Genomic DNA, 21725 nt, shown 5'->3' on the forward strand with positions numbered 1-21725 from the left:
CAGACCAGGTTCCCCCCTCCCTACTCCCTGAACTCCCCTGGAGAGTGCACAGCCTTGCCGTGAGCCCTCCCCACTCCACTCTGAGTCCACTCGCTGTCTTTGTCAGAACCGCCTTCTGGAGGCACCGGAGAGCCAGAGCGTCCCACTTGCGGTGACGGCAAGCCCCAGCCATAGAGGAGCTGGTGCAGTGCAGGGGGGCAGCAGCCCTGTAAAGATGGAGGCTCCGCTAGCAGGGGCAGCCATGTCCCCCACCCCTCCTGTGCAGGCTGCAGCCTGGTGCCCCTCCCCCCTGGGGCTCCTGCAGGCTGCAGCGGATGCATTAGGGCAGCAGCCTCCATGCGCCCCCGGCTTCCCCTTTGCTGCGCTCGGGCTCTGCGACTCCTGGGCATGTGAGCCGCCACCGCTGGGGCATGGGGCCCTGAGCCTGCTCCAGGAGGGGCAGCAGCGGCTCACACGCCCGGAAGCCGCAGAACCCGAGCACAGTGAGGGGGGAGCCAGGGGGCAGGCCTGCTCGGGCTGCAGCCCAGCAGCCCCCATGTGCCCCTTGGCTCCCCCCTCACCACGCTGGGCAGGAGAGGCAGGGGGTGTGGCTGCTCCCCACTAGCGGTGCTAGTGCTTTGCAGGGCTGCTGGCCCCACTGCACCGGCTCCTCCATGGGTGGGGCTCCCCGTCCCTGCAAGCTGACACTCTGACTCTCTGGTGCCTCAGGAAGGCAGTTCTTCCCTGCCAAGCCAGGGCACTGCTTTTTGGCACCCCTCTACCCCCCCAACCACTTGGCGCCCTAGGCGACTGCCTAGTTCACCTAGTGGTTGCATCGGCCCTGGGTATTTCTGGGTAGGCTCAGACCTTGTACTGTGTCAGGGTTGAGCGCAGCCTCATTGCTGAGTTCATGTCCCGTGGGGGAGAGCTGCACAGTGATCTCCCACCTCTGTGCAGCCAGTGGCCTATACGCCCCCTGCCATGCTAGGGCCTCCACATTTATTTGACCAATAACATCTGCAAAATTTTAAAATATTATTTGCAGAATTTTTATTTTTGGTGCACAACGCCCTGGGGAGCAATTTGCGTCGCTAGTTGGAAGACATAAATGAACGTCCATTGCCTCTGGGGACGGAGCCACGGGGTATGGGGGGGGCAGGGGGGGTTATTCCCCGGCTGGGCGGCTTCTACTGCTTAGCGGGGCTTCCGGGGCTTCTGCCGAGGGTGGGGCTCAGCGGCTGGGAACACCCAAAGGGAGAACATTTTCCATCTCCCGAAGAGCGCGCGGACACACCCTCTCCCTTTCTTCATTGGCTGTTGGCTTAATGACATCGAGCTCGCGCCACTAGGAACGCTACGTTTGTGCGCCCTGGGTTGTTTAGCGGTTTCCATAGTAACTAAGCAGGCCTCGCCCCTTTAAAGGGCTCCTCCCCGGGGAAGGGGGTGGTGCTGCCGCTGTTGCCGGAAGTGAAGATGGCGGCGGCCTCTTCGGAGCTGCTAACGGGCTGGTGCCTTTTCGGCCTCTCGCTGCTGGTAGGAGAAGGTGGCGCGGCTCCAGTGGAGCTTCTTCCCCTTTCCTGGGCTGGCCGCCCTGGCTCTGGGAGGCCGCAGGCTCTTCCTTCCCGTACAGTCTTTGGCGGGAACGGGTTACCACACGGTGCCCCCTCCTCGGGTGCTTGGTGACCGGGGTAACGAGCATTCCCCGCTCACTCGTGGATCCTAGCAGCATGTGCTTCTCAACCACGCCCCTAGTGTCCGGGCTAACGGGCTCCCGCAGGCCCTTAACCCCAGAGACAGCAAGGAGGGAACTAACTGGCCCTCACCTTCCTCCCCCACCCCCCTACTGAGGGGGGTAACGGAGCTCTTTGCCCATCCCCTACTCCTTGGGGTCTGGGGCTACCGACCACGCTCCTGCACGCCACCCCTTGGGGTCTCTGGTTCCTCGGGGGATAGCCAGCGGAGACAGGCTATGCAGGGGTCCTGTGGCAAAGCAGCATGTGGTCACGTAATTACAGACTGTACCCTAAAGCACTGAACTGAGGTTTCATAGCAGCGCTAATTCTGGCACGTCCTAACTTCCAAATGCCTGACTTTGCAATGTTATTGCTGGTCATCTTGAGTGTAATTTCATAACTTAAAAAAAGAGAGAGAGAAACTGGAACTATAGTGGCCATCAGTTCTGGTCATCAGTTGGTTTTAGGCTCTTAAATCCTGAGCACAGGCCTTTGCCACTTGAACTAATGGAGTGAAAGGTAGCAGCAATAGTAGGCTATCTTCCTTTGGGGGAGAGAGAACAAACTACCTATGGCTTGGGCTACCATATGGCTAGCATTTGACTGTCTGTCTGGTATTTTTATGGATTTGCCAGTTGCAAGAAAAATAATTTAATCTGCAAGGGGTTTTTTGTGTGGTCTAAAGATTAGTATTATTATCACAGTACACTGGGATATCTAATGTTAAGTTTTTCTGTCCAGCTAAAGATGCTGCAGTGTTCCCACTTATGCAGTTTAACTGATAATAGATCAAGACTATTGAAAATCCAGCTGCTGTCTACCCACCAACATGCAGATGCACTGTGTGTGGGGGAGAAGGGGGATGTTTGAGCCATGCTAGAGTGAGATGTGTGATGTTATCAATCTTATTTGTATGTGTTTTCTCTCTAAATACTATAAGTGGCTGTTGAAGGGGGTTGTTGAGTTGCTTTGTGCTTGGGGTTGCATCGGGCTTGTCTTGTGGGGGTATATGTGCCATGTGTTTTGCATTTCAAAGGTAGTAATCCTATCCCTAGCAGATGTTAGTCATGTTTAATGCACAGCCAGAAGATGTTCTGATATTATGGTGATTGAGAGCAGTTTAAGTATCTATATAGAATAGAAATACAGGCCTTGGCTACACTTGAGAGTTACAGCACTGTTGGTGGCTTTATAGTGCTGTAACTCACTCCCCATCCACACTGGCAAGGCATATACAGCACTGTATCTCCATGGCTACAACACTGCTTGTACTCCACTTCCCCAAGAGGAATAAAGAGTATAGCACTGCTGCTGCAGCGTTGGGGTACCAGTGTAAACAGGGAATAATCTTAGTACCCTGTAACTTCGGAAGCTTCCCATAATCCTTTTAAGTGAAGGTCCCACTCTTTGTTTTGTTGTGATGCCTCTCTTTGTTTTGTTGTGAACTCGGGGCTCCTGGAGCTGCTTATTAAAAAAACAAACATAGCTACGATTGCTGTGAATGAGCAGAGGCAGGGGGGCTTCCTTTGGAATGCCCACAGCTAGTGTTTGCTTGAAGAGAGCGGGAGGGAGGTGACTTGAGAAGAAAAGCAGTGCAGCGGGCGGGAGGGAGTGGGGGTTCCATTTCGGAGCAGCTGCTTATCTGGTCTGTGAGGGAAAAAAACAAACAGCTGTTGTTTGCTTTCAGTGAGTGAGAGAAAAGGGTGGGGGAGGGGGTCAGAACTCGCAAGGCAGGGCGCTGACACAAAATGTCAGCTCCAAAAATCCACACTCTCTCTCTCCCACTCTCCCTGTCACACTCCACCCCACCCCCTTTTGAAAAGCACTTTGCAGCCACTTGAATGCTGGGATAGGTGCCCATAATGCAACACTTCTAATGCCGCTGCAAATATGACCACGACAGTGTGCTGGTAGCTGTCAGTGTGGACAGACTGCAGCACTTTCCCTACTCAGCTGTACGAAGACAGGTTTAACTCCCAGCGCTGTACATCTGCAAGTGTAGCCATACCCACAGTTTAACTTGAGTGCCATTTCTGATATTCTTGTGCTGAACTGCATTATGGTATCTATCTTTTCTTTTCTATTTCAGGCTATTCTGGCTTTTTGCTGGGTTTATGTGCGCAAGTACCAGAGTCGACGAGAAAGTGAAGTAGTTTCTACCATAACAGCAATTTTTGCATTGGCAATTGCACTTATCACATCAGCACTTCTGCCAGTGGACATTTTTCTGGTTTCGTATATGAAAAATCAAAATGGCACATTTAAGGTATGAACTATGTTGATTACAGATTGCTCTCGCCCCTCGCTCCACCGATATGGCCACCAGGTGCCCGTTATCTACCGGGTAATGAGCGTTGGAATAGGGCGGAGGTTCGATCACTGGATGCCCTGGGGGGGGGGTGACAAGTGGCCAAGGGCAGTGACGGGGATAACGCAAGCAATCAGTCGTAGTGTTAAAGATTGAGGATTTATTAAAGGAGTCACAGATAAGGATGAGGGATAACACAATTGGTTACAGCTTGGGCTTACAATATAATACTAGAACAAATAACACAAACACTACAATTACAAATAGAAGCTGGCCCTGGTATTTTTCTAAGTCCCAATAATTATTCAGGTCGTCCCAGGGGTTAGTAGAAGTGATATTGGTGCTGTTAGTAATCATAAATGCAGCAACTAATCTTAGTAGACACAAATTGCTAGGCTCAACTGGTCCCCCTTGCGTTCAAGGTTTCCTGGTCAACGGGTTTCCCCTAGCAGGAGCCTTGGGGCGGCTCCTATGGGAAGCTTCCGAAGTCTTTGCCTTTTATCTGGCAGCACAGATATACAGAAATCCTTAACAGCTATTTATACTTACACATACAAACCACAAAAGTTTCATTACGGCCGGCAAGCAGTCAGGCTCTGGGAAACGTGTGAGCCAGGGAGAGCTTCAGGTTGATCAGACCTGGATACGGTTCGACGGGAATTCGAGTTCTCTCTCCCACCGTCCCCGGGAGGGGGTCAGGAATATATAGCGAATTTTTCGTCATAATTTGTGAGAAGCCAATTGCGGGGTCGCGAGTGGCTTATGCCCATACAAGGGAGGCAGTCGGGCCCCTACATCCTTACCCAGGAAGCAACCGTCGTGAGGGGAACTTCGTCCCTTCAGGCCGGCTGACCACAAGGCTGCTTTTCCTGTTACAAGTTCTGCTTTCCGAGCAGCTACGTGATCAGTGGCAGTTTTGGGGGCTGGGGGAAAAATCCGTTGGGGGTGGAGGCCGGAGCACCTGCTGTCTGGCCCTGGGGCCCAACTTGGGGGTCCAACAAACTACTTAGCTATATGTCACCAAAACTGCTTTACCATATGTCTTCCGTCTCCTTTTTGTTATCTCTTCATTCTGAGTTATCAAACTGTCAGATTTTAATGCCTTATTTCGTTACTGGAATTTTTGTCTTGGAAGAATGCTAGCATTACAAACTAATGTCATTTACTTCTAAAATAGATTTCATCCTCATAACTTTGTAACGTAAACCTGTGTTCTCTCATTAAAATATTAATATTACCAACTTCTTTATAACATACACAAGAATAGTCTTGTCTAGGTGCTGGAGGGTTTATTCATTTAACACTGCATACATAGAAATGAGGAGAGACTCCTAAATATTTTCTGTAGTTCATACTATAAAATAATTATTTATATTTTTGTATAATATAAATATACCCAAAGACCAGAACAAGATGTATCTGTCCAAATGAGCTCTCAGTCCAAGGTCTGCTCCACACTTAAAATTTATATCGACTTAGCTACCTTGCTCAGGGCTGTGAAGAACGTTGTTCCCTGAGCATCGTAGTTAGTTTGAACTAACCCTTGGTGTAGACATGGGTACATTGATGGAAGAATTCTTTTGTTGACCTAGCTATGGCTTCTTTGAGTGATGAATTAACTACATCAACAGAAACATCTTCCTTATGGCACTACAGACTCACAAATTTAACAATTCAACATGTTTTAATGGTTATCAACTAGTTCTTAGGAAAATAACCAAATAGAAATAAAAAACATGGTTAAAATCAGTTATTTAAATCATGATTTCCTGCTTGCTGATTTAGTGATTTAAATTGCCAGTTTTAATTGTGACTTAAATAATTTCCCCCCATTACAAAGATTGCTTTTGTACACTGCCTTTCCATATTTGTCTACCATTTATTTTTTATCTCAAAACACATGCTCTTGCATACATTGATATGGGCTTTACAGGTAACCGCTTCAAAGGTTAAGTCAAATGCTTTACACATTTACAGGGTGGACAACTTGCATCCATACTACTGTTTGTTTGGTGAATCAGATAACTTATCTGCACAAAGAATGTATAATTAATGTTGAGATTTTAAACTGACATGAACATTTTCAGTTAAAGCAGCAAAGAATCCTGTGGCACCTTATAGACTAACAGACGTTTTGGATTCTTTGCTGCTTTTACAGATCCAGACTAACACGGCTACCCCTCTGATACTTGATTTTCAGTTAAGGTTCTCCCAATGGGAAAAATCTTCCACCTTTGTGCATATGGATTCTAGTTAAGAATAGATAAAACAGTTTTCTTCTGCTCTGCTTCTTCCTTCAGACATGTTCTTGTAGTCCTTACCTTGAAAAGGAAAAACACTTCCTTAGATTTTCCTTGCCTGTGTACCCATCATCCAATTTCTAACAAACCATTCACCTTCAAAACTCTAGAACAGAACATGTAAAAATGTGGCGTTAATACAGTTATACTATCTGAAGTTATGGTTTGATTATGTGAATCTGATTTTCATATAAAATAATTGAAGTAATTCTGGCATAAAACTTAAACCAGTTGAAGGTGTTCAAGATCATTTTATTGTAAAACTGGCTTTTTCTCTGGAATTAGCAGCTCATAAACTGTCCCATATCATGTCCTCAGTTTTCCGTAACTTTTGGTTTCGAAAAATACTAACATATATTCATAAGCCGAATATTTTTGGTAAAAAAGTGATGCATCAAAGAGTGGAGGTCGGTTTATAAATGGGTCTACACCAAAATTTGATGATTTTAAACTCTATGGAATCATTGAATTGAATATCTAATACATTGTCGTTTTGTTTATCTGGAATGTCTGCAGGCATGGAGCCCCTCAAAGTCTGCAGCTCCTATTGGCTGGGAATGGCGAACCATGGCAACAGGGAGCTGAGGGGCTCCATGTCTGCAGACGTTCCAGGTAAACAAAACGTCCAGGCCTGCTAGCGGCTCTACCGTAATGGGCCAGGAGCCAAAGTTTGCCAACCTCCGAAATATAGGTCCGGCTTATGAAAGGGTCATATAGTTTTTGCTATTTTTACCTATCCATCTTGAGGGATTGGCTTATAAACGAATAGGCTAATGAACAAGTATATATGATAGTTTTTCTATGTCCCATACCCTTGTCTTCATAATACTCCTTTGCAGTTTTGGTAGTTTGAGGAAATAGGTATTGTATATATGGATTTAGTTCAATATCCCTTAATCCCAAACCATCTGCATTCAAAAAAAAAAACTTTTTTGTTTATAAAATGCATATCTGATAGTCAAACTAAATGTATTACCCACACCCCAAACACATTAACTGTACCAAAACTAGATTTGCACCGTCCCCTAAAAGAAAAGCCTTTGTAACCTGAACCTGCTTTTGTTAAAGTTGCTTCCTGTTGTTTGTTTTTGTGTTTTTTTTCCCCTAGAAGCCAATGGGAGTGGAAGTGGTTCCTTAGTGAATAAATGAACCTTTCCCTGTGTCTTGAAAGTTAACAGATTCTGGCATTGATAGACAATGGGATCAGTAGCTGGGTGAGGAGAATGTTAAATGACTGACAATTTCTTAAATTCCAAGTACAACTTTTCGTGTGTGGTTTTTTGTTTTTTTTTAAAGCTTAGTGAACCAAAACATTCTTTGTAAGCCGAAGACTGGTCAATTGAATTACTTTATCATAGGACAATGGAATTTTAAAGGAAATAGAAACAATAGATGCAATTTTTAATTACTAATAACTTGCATTGTACTGTACATGTAATCTTCTCTATGGAATATACCTTTGTTCCTGTACGTAACTTGCATTTTTTAAATAATTAAATTGACAAAGCAAACTTTATGTTGTTGGTACATCTCAAGTTGCTGCTATCCTCCCTGTTGCTCTCCTTTAGCAGAGAACTCGGCTGCTACATATGGAGATTATCTGGTAGAACGTAGATGCCAAACTGGAATATCTTTCTAACAGTGGCATATGATTCTGTTGCTGTCATCTTAATTCCTGGTTACCTCTCCTTCACGATTTTTGAATACCGTTAACTGATCGCTAAAATTGCACTTGTTTGTGGCTAATTGGCACCTGGATGATTTGGTGCCTGCTATTGTGACCTTATTTCATATTTCCTTTTGACATACATTTGCATTACTTTTGACAAGACCTTTTTCATATCCTCTTTTAAGACTTTTATGAGACCAGAGAAGTGCTTCACTGTGACCATATGTTTAAGTTAACTCTTCATTTCCCTTAAGAGCACATAATTAATTAAAAGGAGTGCATTCATTTTTAATACTTGCTATTTAAAAAAGCAAACTATGCATGAGAACTTCTCTGTCAAAATTAAGTACTCTTTTATTCTCTTTATATAAAATCAGTCCCAAAATCCTATCTCTGCCATGATGATGCTTAGAAATTCCTGCTCTAGCATTTGTTGGGCACGTTAGGATTTTTTCCACCCTAAACTCTCCATTTGATTGCCTCCATGAGAAGCACTTAACTCAGGAATGTGCTCTCCTTATTTGATCTGCCAGAACCCCTATCTGTTAAGCTTTGCAGCACGTGTGAAAGGTTCTTATGCTCTGACATCTGGGGAGGAGAATGGGTAAGAGTATAAAGGGTCATTGGCTAGCATGTGGTAATTGGATCCTGCCCCAAACTTGGTTATGATTGTGAGATAATGAACTTAATGTGAAGTTTGTTTTGACTTGCTGTGAACTTTCAGATTTGTAAACAGTACACAATGTGGGATAGATGTTTCTATTTGACAAATAGTCTCTCTAAGCATGGATTTTCTTGACACCTAATACACAGACTGTCTTAATCCCTTTTTTATAACTACTAACCTATAACATGAGCAAGGTCTCTGTAAATGATAACTTACTGAGGAAAACTGAAAATTTAATAAACAAGCCTACCTGAAACTCAAATTTTGGAACGTTGACTGTTTGTGCAGGGGTTGATGAAGTTGAGGATCTTTGTTCCCGGAAGTGTGGGTTTTAGACATCTTAGGTCTATCTTCTTGTTATAATTCTTAGGGCTTGACAAACACACTCTTTGTACCATTTGACTATACTGCTACAGTTAAAGCAGTATTATCCCTAGTATGGATGTAGTTTTATGGGTATAAAGGTGTTTATACCACTACATGATGTTCCTGTAAGGGAAGAGGAATAAAGCTATGCTAATCAAAGGCATCTTTTTAGTCATATAACTGCATCCACACTAGGTGTTCTACCTATTTAACTATTTTGATGGGAAAAAATCACAACCCCTAACAAATATTGATACTTTTATAAAACCTGTGTAGACCAGGCTTTAGCCACTAGTATGAATCCCTAAATGTATCTTAGATTTTGAGTAGGAAATACTAACTATAACATGCACAGTAAGGTGGTAGTCGTATGCCTATGTTTAGGAGTGAAGGAAGAGTCTAAGGGCATGTCTACACTATAACCCTAAGTCGACCTATGTTTGGTTAACTTATAGCCCCCACAGTAATTACTGTAGTGGTTGATGTCCATACTACCCTCCTTCTGTCGGTAGTGCATGTCCTCACCAGGAGTGCCTCCACTGACGAAGAGGAGCAGTGTGGGGGCTCTCAGGTCCACAGAGCTCCATGCTGGGAGCCCAGCTGCCTCCCAGGTTTCTCACCTTCCTGCTCCTAGCTGGAGGTGCGAAGGTAGCTGCCGCCCAGGCTTCTTGGCTCCCTGAGCAGGGAGCATCCAGGCAGCAGCCCAGCTAGGAGTGGGAAGCCTGGAGCAGCTGTCCTTTGTCCGCCCAGCTTTCTTGTCCACCCAGCATGGAGCTGTGAAATTGACAAGACAGCCAAGATAAGTAAGACAATGTCAATACAGACACCACCTCTCCCTAACTACACCGACATAACAACTCCACCTTCATGAGAGGCACTTATGTCGGTATAGTAGGGCACTTAGATCAGTGGGACAAGGCTGTAGCGTGTACACTGACGTAACTAGGGCTATGTAAGTTGCCTTACATCAGCCTAACCGTGTAGGGTAGACCAAGCCAGAATGTGAGAAGTTAGCCTACTCTGCCTACGTGGTCAACATGCTATTTCTTCTTAAGCAGGTTTTGAGTCAGTTCTCATACCCAGCTTTTATATTCAGCATCTTATTTTAAAAGTTTTTAAAATACAAAGGGCTTACCACTTATTTTTCTCAACATTCAACAATAATAAACCCCTCTGCTTCTTCAATTTACCTTTAAATTGGAGGTTAAGTAGCCAGTGCAGTTGGTCGGTCTGTCTTTTGCTGCAAAATTACTCATTGCCATATAAATATGGCTCTAAAAGTGTACTATGGTAGATACCTGACAGATATATAATGAAAATGCTCTTTGATATCAAGTTATCAATTATAAGTATCTTTTTATATTGTTTTTCTTTAATTATGAGTCAAGAGTTGTTCCGTGCTGTCTGTGGTATTTAGATGCAAGAATATTATGTAACTCAATAATCAAAACAAATATTAATAACTAGGGGCCTATATAAATGCCTCAGTAATGCAGAATGGTAACTATGCAGCCTACTTACCATGTCTATGCTTTTTGTATTCAGAATTGCAAGTCTGAGTCTGTTCAAATTGTTCTTCAGAGCTGTAAGAATTCAATTGATTGAATTCCTGGAAGCCACCAAGAACAAAGTCCCATGCTTCCCAGTTCATACATTTGACAATCACAAAATAGTTAGGATTTCAAAAATGTATTACATGGATTGAAAGTGTTACTTTTGTGAAATAAGTGTTACATAATTTTTCCCCCTTCAATCTTCCTAGGAGTGGGCTGATGCTAATGTCAAGAGACAAATTGAGGACACAGTACTATATGGATATTACAGTAAGTATTTTTAAAACTGCTTCTAAAATTAGGATTTTCTACAGTGACTGGATCATATGTTGATACCTTCTAATTAAGATATTATATTGTAAGCTAATTTTCAAGAGTTTATAACTGAACTGAAAACTCATGCTGAGATAAACCTCAGTTCTGTCTACAGCAGGAGTAGACAACCTATGGCACGCGTGCCGATTTTCAGTGGCACTTATACTGCTAGGGTCCTGGCTACCAGTTTGTGGGGCTGTGCATTTTATTTTAATTTTAAATGATGCTTCTTAAACACTTTAAAAACCTTATTTACTTTACATACAACAATAATTTAGTTATATATTATAGATTTATAGAAAGAGACCTTCTAAAAACGTTAAAATGTATTGCTGGCACATGAAACCTTAAATTAGAGTGAATAAATGAAGACTCGGCACACCACTTCTGAAAGGTTGCTGACCCCTGGTCTACAATCAAAGCTTTTGTAGACTTTTCCTTTTTGTAAATTAAAATTACAGTTTGCTTATTAAAATGCAATCCTGGGGGCTTCTGCATGTGGGCTTATCGTTCCCATCACCGTCCTAATGACAAAACGCTTAAAACTTGGCTAATGAGTTTTGGCATATGGACCTATAATACACAATGTGTACTATTGTTAATACACATTCATAGGATAGACATTAATGAGTTTCTTAGGGATTTTTTTGGGGGGGCCCTGCTCTTGTCACTTTTTTAGCATGTAGCATGGTATGTCAAGGTTTCTTACAATTAAGGTAATGTGAAGTTTTCCTACTGTATAACTCAGTGCAATTTTGTTTTTATATTGTAATGCCTATGGTTTGCAAGACCATTCACTGTTCAGACACTGCCTGAGGACTGTATTTATTTCTGTAAATGAGCATAATGGAGTATAAGGGTGATGAGCCAAAACAAAATGAAAGCAAGAAAACCATATTAGATCGACTTCTAAACTCTTAAAATGTGCTTTCTGTTGCTTTTGACATCTAAATTTTATAGAAAGTGTTGGATCCATCTCTTCAATCTGTCCTTCTTTCTAAATACAAGATTGGAATAATGTATAATGTTATCTAGCACAAAGTTTTCAGTGAAAATAACTATCCTAGCATTGTGTTGAACTCACTATTCAAAACCAAAGAAACAAAACACCTGTCAGGGATGGTCTAGATCAGTGGTTCTCAAAGCTGGTCCGCTGCTTGTTCAAGGAAAGGCCCTGGCGGGCCAGGCTGGTTTGTTTACCTGCTGCATCCACAGGTTTGGCTGATCATGACTCCCATTGGCTGTGGTTTGCTGCTCCAGGTCAATGGGTGGTGCGGGAAGAACATCCAGCATGTCCCTCAGCCTGCGCAGCTTCCCGCAGCCCCCATTGGCCTGGAGTGGCAAACCACAGCCAGTGGGAGCCATGATCAGCCAAACCTGTTGATGCAGCAGGTAAACAAACCAGCCTGGCCTGCCAGGGGCTTTCCCTGAACAAGCAGCGGACGGGCTTTGAGAACTACTGGTCTAGATAATACTTAATCTTGTCATGAGTGCAGAGGACTGGACTAGAAGGCTTCTCTAGGTCCCTTCCAGTCCTATGATTCTATGCTATGACTCTATTAAACGATCATGTGTTGGGAGGAGACTATGTTCAGTAGTTTAGTCTTTAATATGTATTATTAATCCTTAAAATGTATTAAACACATGCAAGAATAGTGAAACTCAGATTTGTTTTCTGTGGTCTGGGCAAAATGTGTGTGGTCTCTTTTTAAAGACCAATATTAAAAAATCTAATTTTAAGACTGAATTTCTTGAGGGAGAGAATACTCTTGAAGATTTGTTGCAATGAATTGTGCTAAATTTTCATTGAATTGTAAATCTTTCTTTCTGCTGGGCAATGACGCTAGTACAAATATACCTGGTAAATGTATAATCACATTTTGCATTAAAGTGGAACCTAACAACTCAAAACAAGGAAGGAGAGCTTGAGCCCAGGTGGTGGAGCTCCAGCTGTCCTCTTTATCCCTGCCTCCTGGGTGTGCACGGCCCTTCTGTATGAGCCGCAGTCACCCAGAGCTGACAACCGGAGTCCCGTCCCCCCCCAAAAAAGCACACACTTGTGCTTCCGTTAGGAGGCCTGACCCATAGTTTAATTAGAACAGCATTTCTCAAACTGTCAAAATTGTGTTCTCATCTGTCAGTTATCTTACTGAGTAACCCATAGTAGATCTAAAAATTGTAGTAACTTAATTGGATGCACTTTTATTTCACAAGGAAATTATTGTGTAGGATACTGTTTTCACTTAGTTTTACTGTTCAGTTTTTTCAGATTTAGCAAAGCAAAACTTTAACTGTACATGAATGCCAAAACCTTCAGATATACTGGACTGCAATAATGGCATATAAAACCCTAGTTTGTAATTTTATGTGCTAGGTATTCCGTTAAATTCACAAATATTTAATTTAAATAGTGTTGAGATTTCAAACTGCATAACAGACTTTTTATTTTTGAAGAACTAATTCTTTATACTCAGCAAAGAAGTGTGAGAAACAACATTAAGTGATTTCTGAGGAAAGTTCAGCACTACTGAAAATGGAGGCTTAGAGCTACCTTTTCAAGCATTGCTACATGATAGTATTAGCCTATAGGTATCATCTGCTTTGAAGTATAATAAAGTTGATACTATCTCAATTTAATGTACACATTTTAATGTCATCGCACAGTTTTACCTCCAGATGGTGGTAGAGATTTACATATTGCATTAGATGTATTGTTTGTCTTTTGCTATTTTGCATTTAGTCAGATTGCTAAGGAAATAATGCACATTTTATAACTTTTGCCTATACTGAATTCAACAGTAATACATCATTTCTAGAAAAATATATGCACATAGTATAAAAACATAGGTCAAATCACATTTGACCATTTTCCTGATGTGCTCTCAGAGTACAAGAAAATGTAATAGTGTTCATAAGACTCATACCAATATTTAGCAAATTTCCATGAAATATGACTTAAATGAGTTTATGCATCTTGTAAAATAGCAGATATTTGAGGTCTAGGCTCCAAAATGAACAACCTGAAGCTTCTTCCAAACTAGGGTACCCATTGTCATAACATGCAATGCTGGTAAAGTTTGGTATACAGTGCAATGACAGCAAAGTTCTATGTTAATGCTCCAGTCAAATGCTAGTGATGCTGCTGATGCATAGCCTCAGCATTCTTGTTTGTGAAGTGATTCATGGTATGAGGGTCTGGTTGTGAGACTTTGAAAGAAATTGTGAGGAAAGACACAATAGTGAAATTAATGGAATTCCTCACTTTAATATCTCATAGTTTTTTAACTTAATGTTTTGATCTTCATGAACTCTTTATATCCTGTTGAGGAAGGAAAACCAAGTGACTCTTAAGATTTCCTGTGCCTACTATAATACAAATTTAACATGGATGAATAGTAATTGGAAAAAGCTTGCAAAGAGAATTTTTAAAATTCACGAAGGGAAAAGGATCACTTTCCTTAAATCGTATACAACAGCACTCCCATCAAATAACCAAAAGGGAAATATACTTTCTAGTTCTCCTGCAATGATGTTATAGGCTTACTACTATGTATATCTTGGGGAAGAGCATTTTATAGTTGCAAGGCCATCTCCATGAAGATCCTACTTTATATAATCTTGAGATTATATATACTGATCTAGTAAACACTTTGTCCCCCGAAGTGGGGACAACAGAGTAACTCCATATTGGTCAATAATTAAAGTTTTAACAGAAATATGTGGTAAGAAGCAGTGGTGTGTGGTTCATGTGACTGAAGGCCCTTGATGCTGTGACTCTGTGTTTTGCATTACCTCTAAATTACAAGATGGTTTTCAAAGGAAGGCCCCTGTGTGACCTATTGGGGTAGAAGTTAGACTGAGTAGCTGTCACCCTGCCCTCTAATGTGGGGGGCCTTTTACAGTGCTTTTACTGTAGCCTCCAATCTGGACTGCTCGTAAACAGCCTCCAGCATGTTCATCGCTTCCAGATATGTCTGTGTGTGCTTCAGATAGCCACACCTTGGCTCTTACTAGCCTTGGTTATGCTGCAGGGTGACCCCAGCACACCCCAAGTCTTGGATCTTCCCCCTAGAAATATATGTTGTGTACTACCCAGCTCTCTCTTGGACAGTGCAACTATATTAAATTGGTTAGTCCTTTAAGGGAATATGCCATCTTATTATTTTAAACAATTATTCAGACACTTAAATTTAAACACCCTGGATTAGATACAACAAAACAAAAAAGGTTTATGAATTACAAAGATTAAGTAGGTACAAGTAATGAGGCATAAAAGTCAAATGTTTGTTGGTGCCTTATTTAACAGTCTATATCAGATTCAGATCCAGATGTTCTCACCACATGCTTTCAGCAGTCTTACTGACCAAAGTCTTTAGGTCAGAACCCCTCCCCCAGAATCCAACAGCTGCTTCCCTTGTCTCTTCAGGTGCAATGAATGGGATGGCCAAGGTGTGTGTCTGTCTGCCCCTTCTTTTTTATAGTCCTGCCACCCCCTCCCACATCCAGGAGAAGCATTTCCAGATGGGAGAAAGTGACATGTAGTCTGTGTGGAAGGAAACTCCGTGCTGTTTTGCAAAGATGTAGATTTTTGCCCCTTTCCTGCCAAAGAATGGGCACTTAGCTGGTAATGGTGCATCAGTCGTGTTTATACTTGGCTGAGGTGTCAGCTTGTTCTTTTTTTTTTCCCTGAGGAACTGGTTTGGCTACTCCCTAGACTTATCTGGATGACCTACTTTGTTGTGATCTCAGCTTATGTTTATAACTTCACATATAATGCTGCTATGTACATTTTACCATGATAATAGTGATCTGCAAACTGAATTTTTAAATCTCTGACATGACGTACTTCGTACAAATATTATTGCAGTAGCAAGTACGGTGTGAAAACGGGTATATTCTATCATACCCTGCTAAAATGTATGCCAGTAACACAGTCTAGAGGTTACAAGAGCATAGATCTGTGCAACCGCTTCAGGTTATAAATTTTGGCAATCTTCAAATGCTCAGCAGATGAGAAATCACTTGACAGCTACTAAAGGTTGGGATACTATATTTAGCTCATGACCAAAACTTAGTTACGCAGTGAGTCCTATCTGACCCATTTGGGTCATACATCATCACCTGGTAAGGCTGCCACCAAGCAATTGAGAGCTAGCTCTTTTCTTATCTCATAACCCTGCAAATCTTTGAGCCCATCAATACTTTCATGCTTAGCTGTTTAAAACTCAGATTTCTTGTACTCACTTGGCTAGACTGGCCAGACAGTGCTACTGAAATGGAGTTGCTGTGAACTGAAGACACAATAATACAGATCTGAGGTAAATTTTTCAGAACTAATCATGTCTAAGTCCATCTTGAAAATAAAACTTAAGCATTCTCAAATGGTACCCCTGGGTGTTAGTGTGCTAGTCATGCTAAAGGTCATGCTACTATATCAAACCTCATAATGGCTTCTTGTACGTATCCAATACATATGATGAAACCAGTGCTGGCAGAATGCTTGATTACCTGTGTTCAGGTGTGATACTTCTAAAATGTTTACTGGGCATCATTAAGTCAACTTATTAACAAGCAAACTATTTTAGAACATACATTAATCATGTGTCACTATGGGATTGGAAAGCAAACTGAGACTGCTTATTCTGTTTTGAAAGTGTTATACCCTCATGGTTGCTCTGAGTCACCAAAGGTGGTGGAGAGGAGAGGAACAAGGTGAGATACCTACATAGTTAAAGGGTGTTTGTAGTTGGTTTTATCATTCTTTATTTCTCGAAGGACAGAAATTGTAACTGAATCTTTAAGACGGTTGCTAAGTTTGAGGCAAATATTTTTTTTGATAAGTTACTTTGGTATTTGTCTTGTTGGCTTACACAAATAGTAGAAGACCCTGATTCTTTTGTGCTATATCTAAATAGCTATAATGTGCATTTATGAATGAACTGTCACTTTATCTTTGACTTGTGCGACATGGCTAGTCTAAACGAGTAAGTAGGCAAGGAAAACATCTAGTATGATGTGACAATTTTGAGGCATCTGTCAGTACAATTTATGAATTCTGGTTATGAAACTACTGTATCATGGAAAACCTTTATAAAGTGTATACACAATTGATTGACCGGTCTTGCAACAAGTACATACCAGACAGAACAATCAGGAGTTCATAACTTTAATGACTGTTCTTTGATCTGACAATAATTAAATATCCTAAGAGTTTGTGTTTAAGTACTGAGAAGATTACTTTCTCATCTTGTTTGAACGGAGGTGGGAGGGAAATGAAGAGTATAGAAATCCTCCAAGCAAGACAAAGGTGATTGAGTAGGAGCAGCTTGGAAAAAGACTCCTGGGGGAGGGAGTGTAATGGAAAGTTAGGTAGAAGAAGGAAAGAGAACAGACTGGGCAAACTGCAGGAGAAGACTCCGTGTTTCAGAACCCAAACCGTTTACTGAAACAGGGGCCCTGGATCATCCTGACCTTACCCCAAAAGATCCTCTGGAGTGGTGAGGAAACTGTAGCAGGGAAATCTTTGTAGTGGTAAAGTCCCCTTCAAAGACTGTTTGTTGCATGTGGTAGCATTCACACCCACCATGTTTTCCCTCCTTGAAGTAAACCCAGAAGGTGCTCTCCTTTGGGTGGAGTTCTGAGAGAAGGTATTAAAGCTGTGGGAGGAGTTTGAGGGGTCAGCATTCGTTTCAGTGAGTAGTTAGTGGGTCACATGATCTTAGCTCTCTAGAGGAGTGAGGATCCTTTATCTAGCATCCCAAAGGGTGTACCTAGAGACCTCAAGGCAGGGGACGGTACCTGGTCTCTGTTAAGACTCCAGAGGCTTAAAACACCCAGGATCCTGCAACTGCATCCAAGTTGTCTGGTTTATGGTGGCCACCAGTTCTAGAACTAGTCTTCTGGTGGAAAAATGAACCAAGTTTACTGTTAGTGTAGCTTGGTTAACTAAAATGGAATGCTGTTTCACTATGACAGTAGTGGGTGAATTTAATAGTAAAAAGTTCTAGATCTCTTTCCTGTGAGGAATTACTAGGTAGCAAAGGAGATACAGAGATCAGATTTTATGGTCTTTACAATGTCTTCCCATATGTACTGGGAAAATATGTTGGAGGTAAGAGGTTTCATATTCTAACAGTTCCGCTGCACAGATATTGCAGAAGTTTAGTCAATTATAGTTTTTTCTTTTAAAAATCAGCTTGTGAATACCAGTGTTGATACAGCAGTCCTATCATTAGCATTAGTAATGAGCCAGAGTGACAGTAGAATAAGGCAGATTTCCCCCCCTTTCACATATGAAAAACAGCACAGCACAGTTAAAGTGTATCCTACATGAAGTCCATTTTAGTTCTTAAATGCTTTTAAGTGGAGATCAGTATGAGAATTCAGTTATAGTATTCATAATTTTCAGTAGGAAAATATAATACATGTAGATGGAATATTTAATTCTAGCAGTGACACTAATTTATAACTGTCTAGTGTTCCTACTGTAGGGGAGTGGTGTGTGTGTGTGTGTATATGTATATATATATATATGTGTATATATATATATATGTGTATATATATATATACACACAATATATATATGCAATATATTATATATATATAATGTTTTTTCTTCTTCTTTTGTGACATCTCCATTACTAGATGGTTGCAACCATAGTAGCCAATTCTATATGGTCCTGGACTAATCTTTGTGGATAAATAGTCCTTTTGATCCATCCAGGATATTGCATTGTCCATCCAAAACCTTCTTTTTCTGTCTTTTGTTCATCAGCCATCAATTTTCGCTTCCAGTGCCTATAAAAATGCATTGCATGATGAATCCCTTAAAATGTGCCCTGCAGATCAAATCTTTTCTTAGAATCTTGTAATGTTTTTTGAGTTAAGTCCTCCCTAATACTCTTTAGTTGGTTAAGTGGTCTGTCCATGCTATTTTCAGACTTCTTCTGCAATACAATAATTCAAAGTATTGCTTCTTTATTGATTGTTTGTTTGAATGTCCATATTTTACAGCCATAATTTAATGCAGATCAAATTTAGAAGTCAAATCTTAATCTTCATATTTATCACTTCTCATCAGACATTTGTTCTTCCAGAACATCTTTTGCTGTTGCTTGCAGTGTCTGATCATCTGCTGTAATAATGCTTTCTAATTATCAATAATTTTCAGTTGCTGTATGGCTGTCTCGTTCACTGGAATCTTGCATGTTTTCTCAGGATCCTTGTATACCATCAGTGTTTTTTGTCCTGCCCAGTCAAGTGTAGACCACCACATTCTTTATCATGTTCATAATCTCCACTAATTTTTCACATTATCTGAATCGGCCAACAGCACTGTATCTACTGCAAAGTGAATATTATTCCTAATACAAGGTGGTCATTGTAACATGCCTGTGGATTAATACATTTCTGCTGCATTATTTTGGATTAATGCATGTAGTATATAATAGGCAGAAAGAAGAAGAAAGAGTTGAATGCGTGCTAACCAGCTTTCTATCAAGGATATTCTCCAAAGAAAAATCAACAAGGTAACACGCACTAACCTCTTCAACTTAATACTGCAGGCAGTGTTGTACAGCAGCAAAACATGGGCACTGACTAAGATAGAGGATCAACAACTGTCTGTCACTGAGAGCGATGGAAAGAAGAATTCTGGAGATTTCAATCTGCTACCAAGTCCCCAGTGAAGTGACCAGACAGCAGGGTGAAGTACAGGATGTCTTTGAAAGCAGGTACAGTAAAATGTGATGGCTCACTGACAATTCATGGACTGCAGCTGTTGCTTAGTGGTACCAACAGGAACTGAAATTACCACTCTGCTGACCTCTGAAGAGAGGAAGATTTTTTTTCGTGAAAAGGCATGGCTGCTCATGGAGAAGGAAGGCCAGGATAAGAGAAGTTGTATTGTAATCAGTGCAATCTGTATGAGGGCTGAAGGACCAATCAGTCAAGTTGATCAAGAAATAAGCATTTCTCTTGCGTACATATCTACTTGTACGGCCTCCACTGCTTGCTGATCCTGGCTGTCTGACTAATGTGAGCTCCTGGTAAAAACTCCTTTCTGCTATTGGATACAGACTTCCTATGCAAGAGAAGGATCTGCACTGCATCACGAACCCCAGTTCAGTGCCTCCTTTGGAAAGTGCAGCAGCTTCTCTGTTCACACTTATGCCTTTCATCTTCTTCCTTCACCACATGTGGGAAATTCCTACTGCCCTGATTCCCCCCACCCCAAAAAAATGCTAAGCGCACCCAGAAAGTTGATCTGTTTACAAGATGGAATGCAGTGACTGTTTGGAAGGATAACAACAATGATTTGAAACGTAACTCCATAACATTTCCATGCAAATTAGAAAGGTATTTCAAAGTTAATTTTAATGCCACAACACTTCAGGAATTCCAGAGGATTGTGGGAAACTATTTGCCCATCCACCAAGACCTTAACAACATCCCTCACCGCTGCTTCAAGTCACGTAAGCCCTTTTGGACCAATTCATTTAACCTTTAACAATCAACTTCAACCCTGATGAAGCTTGGAAAGCTCACAAGAAGTCACACTAACCATGTGGAGGTCAGCAGCTTTCATTAACTTTCAGGAGGCTGACACATGATCAGATGCAAATTTTAGTAATAGCCAACATAAAGGTCAAACTGCAAAGCGAGAAATAAGCAGCAAGTATCTGCAGAATTTTGGCAAACTGAAGGTTCATGAAAGAAATCCTTGATGGAAACTGCAGCAATTGAGGTTTCTAAAAATAGGGCTATCTAGGTACACATGGGTTACTAATGCTCTGTGCTTTGTATGTGCTGCTTGCTAGTCACCACTTCATTGCACTTATCTTGCTTAGTCCAGCAGTATGAAATTTCACAAAGTACAAAGCAGTTCATTGATGATTATCTTAACTTTAATGTTTCCATAACTTTAATTGTATGTGACAATTTTGTGTGTATATTTTAAGTTATTTTACATATTTAGGTAGCAAAGTCGGTCAATTGAAAGTTTAGACTAAAATATAATCAAACAGCATGTATTCAGAAGGACAGAATTAAGTTTGAAGAGGCATCCTTAAGTGGCATTTCCTAATGTTTGAGTCTTAACTTGACTCTCTTTTAGGAATTCAGTAGATAGCTCCAATCCGATAGTCCATGAGACAAATATGGATCTCCAGTACAACATTTTTAGTTTGTAATCTCAAGCTAGAAATTAAGAAATGCCTGTATGACCTAAATGCAAACCTCTTGTACATGTGCATGGATGGTTGCTAATTACAGCATCGTATACTATTTTTTTTCACAGAATTCCTGCCTTGCAAGTAGCCAATTTTTCATATAGAATTGCCAAAAAATAACCTCTCCGAGAAGCAGAAGGTCACAAATGCCTTGTGCATCTCTCAGATGCAAAGACAAATAGAAAACATGTGGTCCTCCATTTTTTTCCCATAGATTTAAAGATCCCAAGGCCAGAAGGGACCATTGTGATATCTAGTCTGATCTCCTGTATAACACATGCTGCAGAATGTCCTCAAAATAATTCCTCAAACATACCTTTCACTTTAAAACATCTCCAATGATGGAGATTCCACCACAGTCCTTGATAAATATGTTCCAGTGGTTAATTACCCTCACTGTTGTGGGTTGTGGTTTTTTTGTTTCTGTTGAAGACCTTGTTTCCAGTCTGAATTTGTCTAACTTCAATTTTTGGCCATTAGATCATGCTGTACATTTCTTTGCTAGATGAAAGAGCCTGTTGTGACAGACTGGACTCCCTGGGATGTCACCTGGTGTGCTGGGATGCCACTGAGTCAGACTATTCTGCCAGCCTCTGCCCCCTTTTA

General features: G+C 41.4%; 1 protein-coding gene across 4 annotated transcripts in view; it reads left to right on the forward strand.

The window, feature by feature from the left end:
- Window positions 1-1407: 1407 nt before the first annotated feature.
- Window positions 1408-21725, forward strand: part of LMBRD1 (LMBR1 domain containing 1) — a 223914-nt gene continuing 203596 nt past the window's right edge. For all 4 annotated transcript variants that reach the window (XM_050950789.1, XM_050950792.1, XM_050950791.1 and 1 more), the window contains exons 1-3: window positions 1408-1512; window positions 3802-3978; window positions 10785-10845. In XM_050950789.1, coding sequence (XP_050806746.1) covers window positions 1453-1512; window positions 3802-3978; window positions 10785-10845 — 298 coding nt within the window. In that variant the 5' untranslated portion in view covers window positions 1408-1452. The remainder of the gene's footprint in view (window positions 1513-3801; window positions 3979-10784; window positions 10846-21725) is intronic.

Source organism: Gopherus flavomarginatus, chromosome 4, assembly GCF_025201925.1.
Source record: "Gopherus flavomarginatus isolate rGopFla2 chromosome 4, rGopFla2.mat.asm, whole genome shotgun sequence".
Classification (NCBI taxonomy): Eukaryota; Metazoa; Chordata; order Testudines; family Testudinidae; genus Gopherus; species Gopherus flavomarginatus.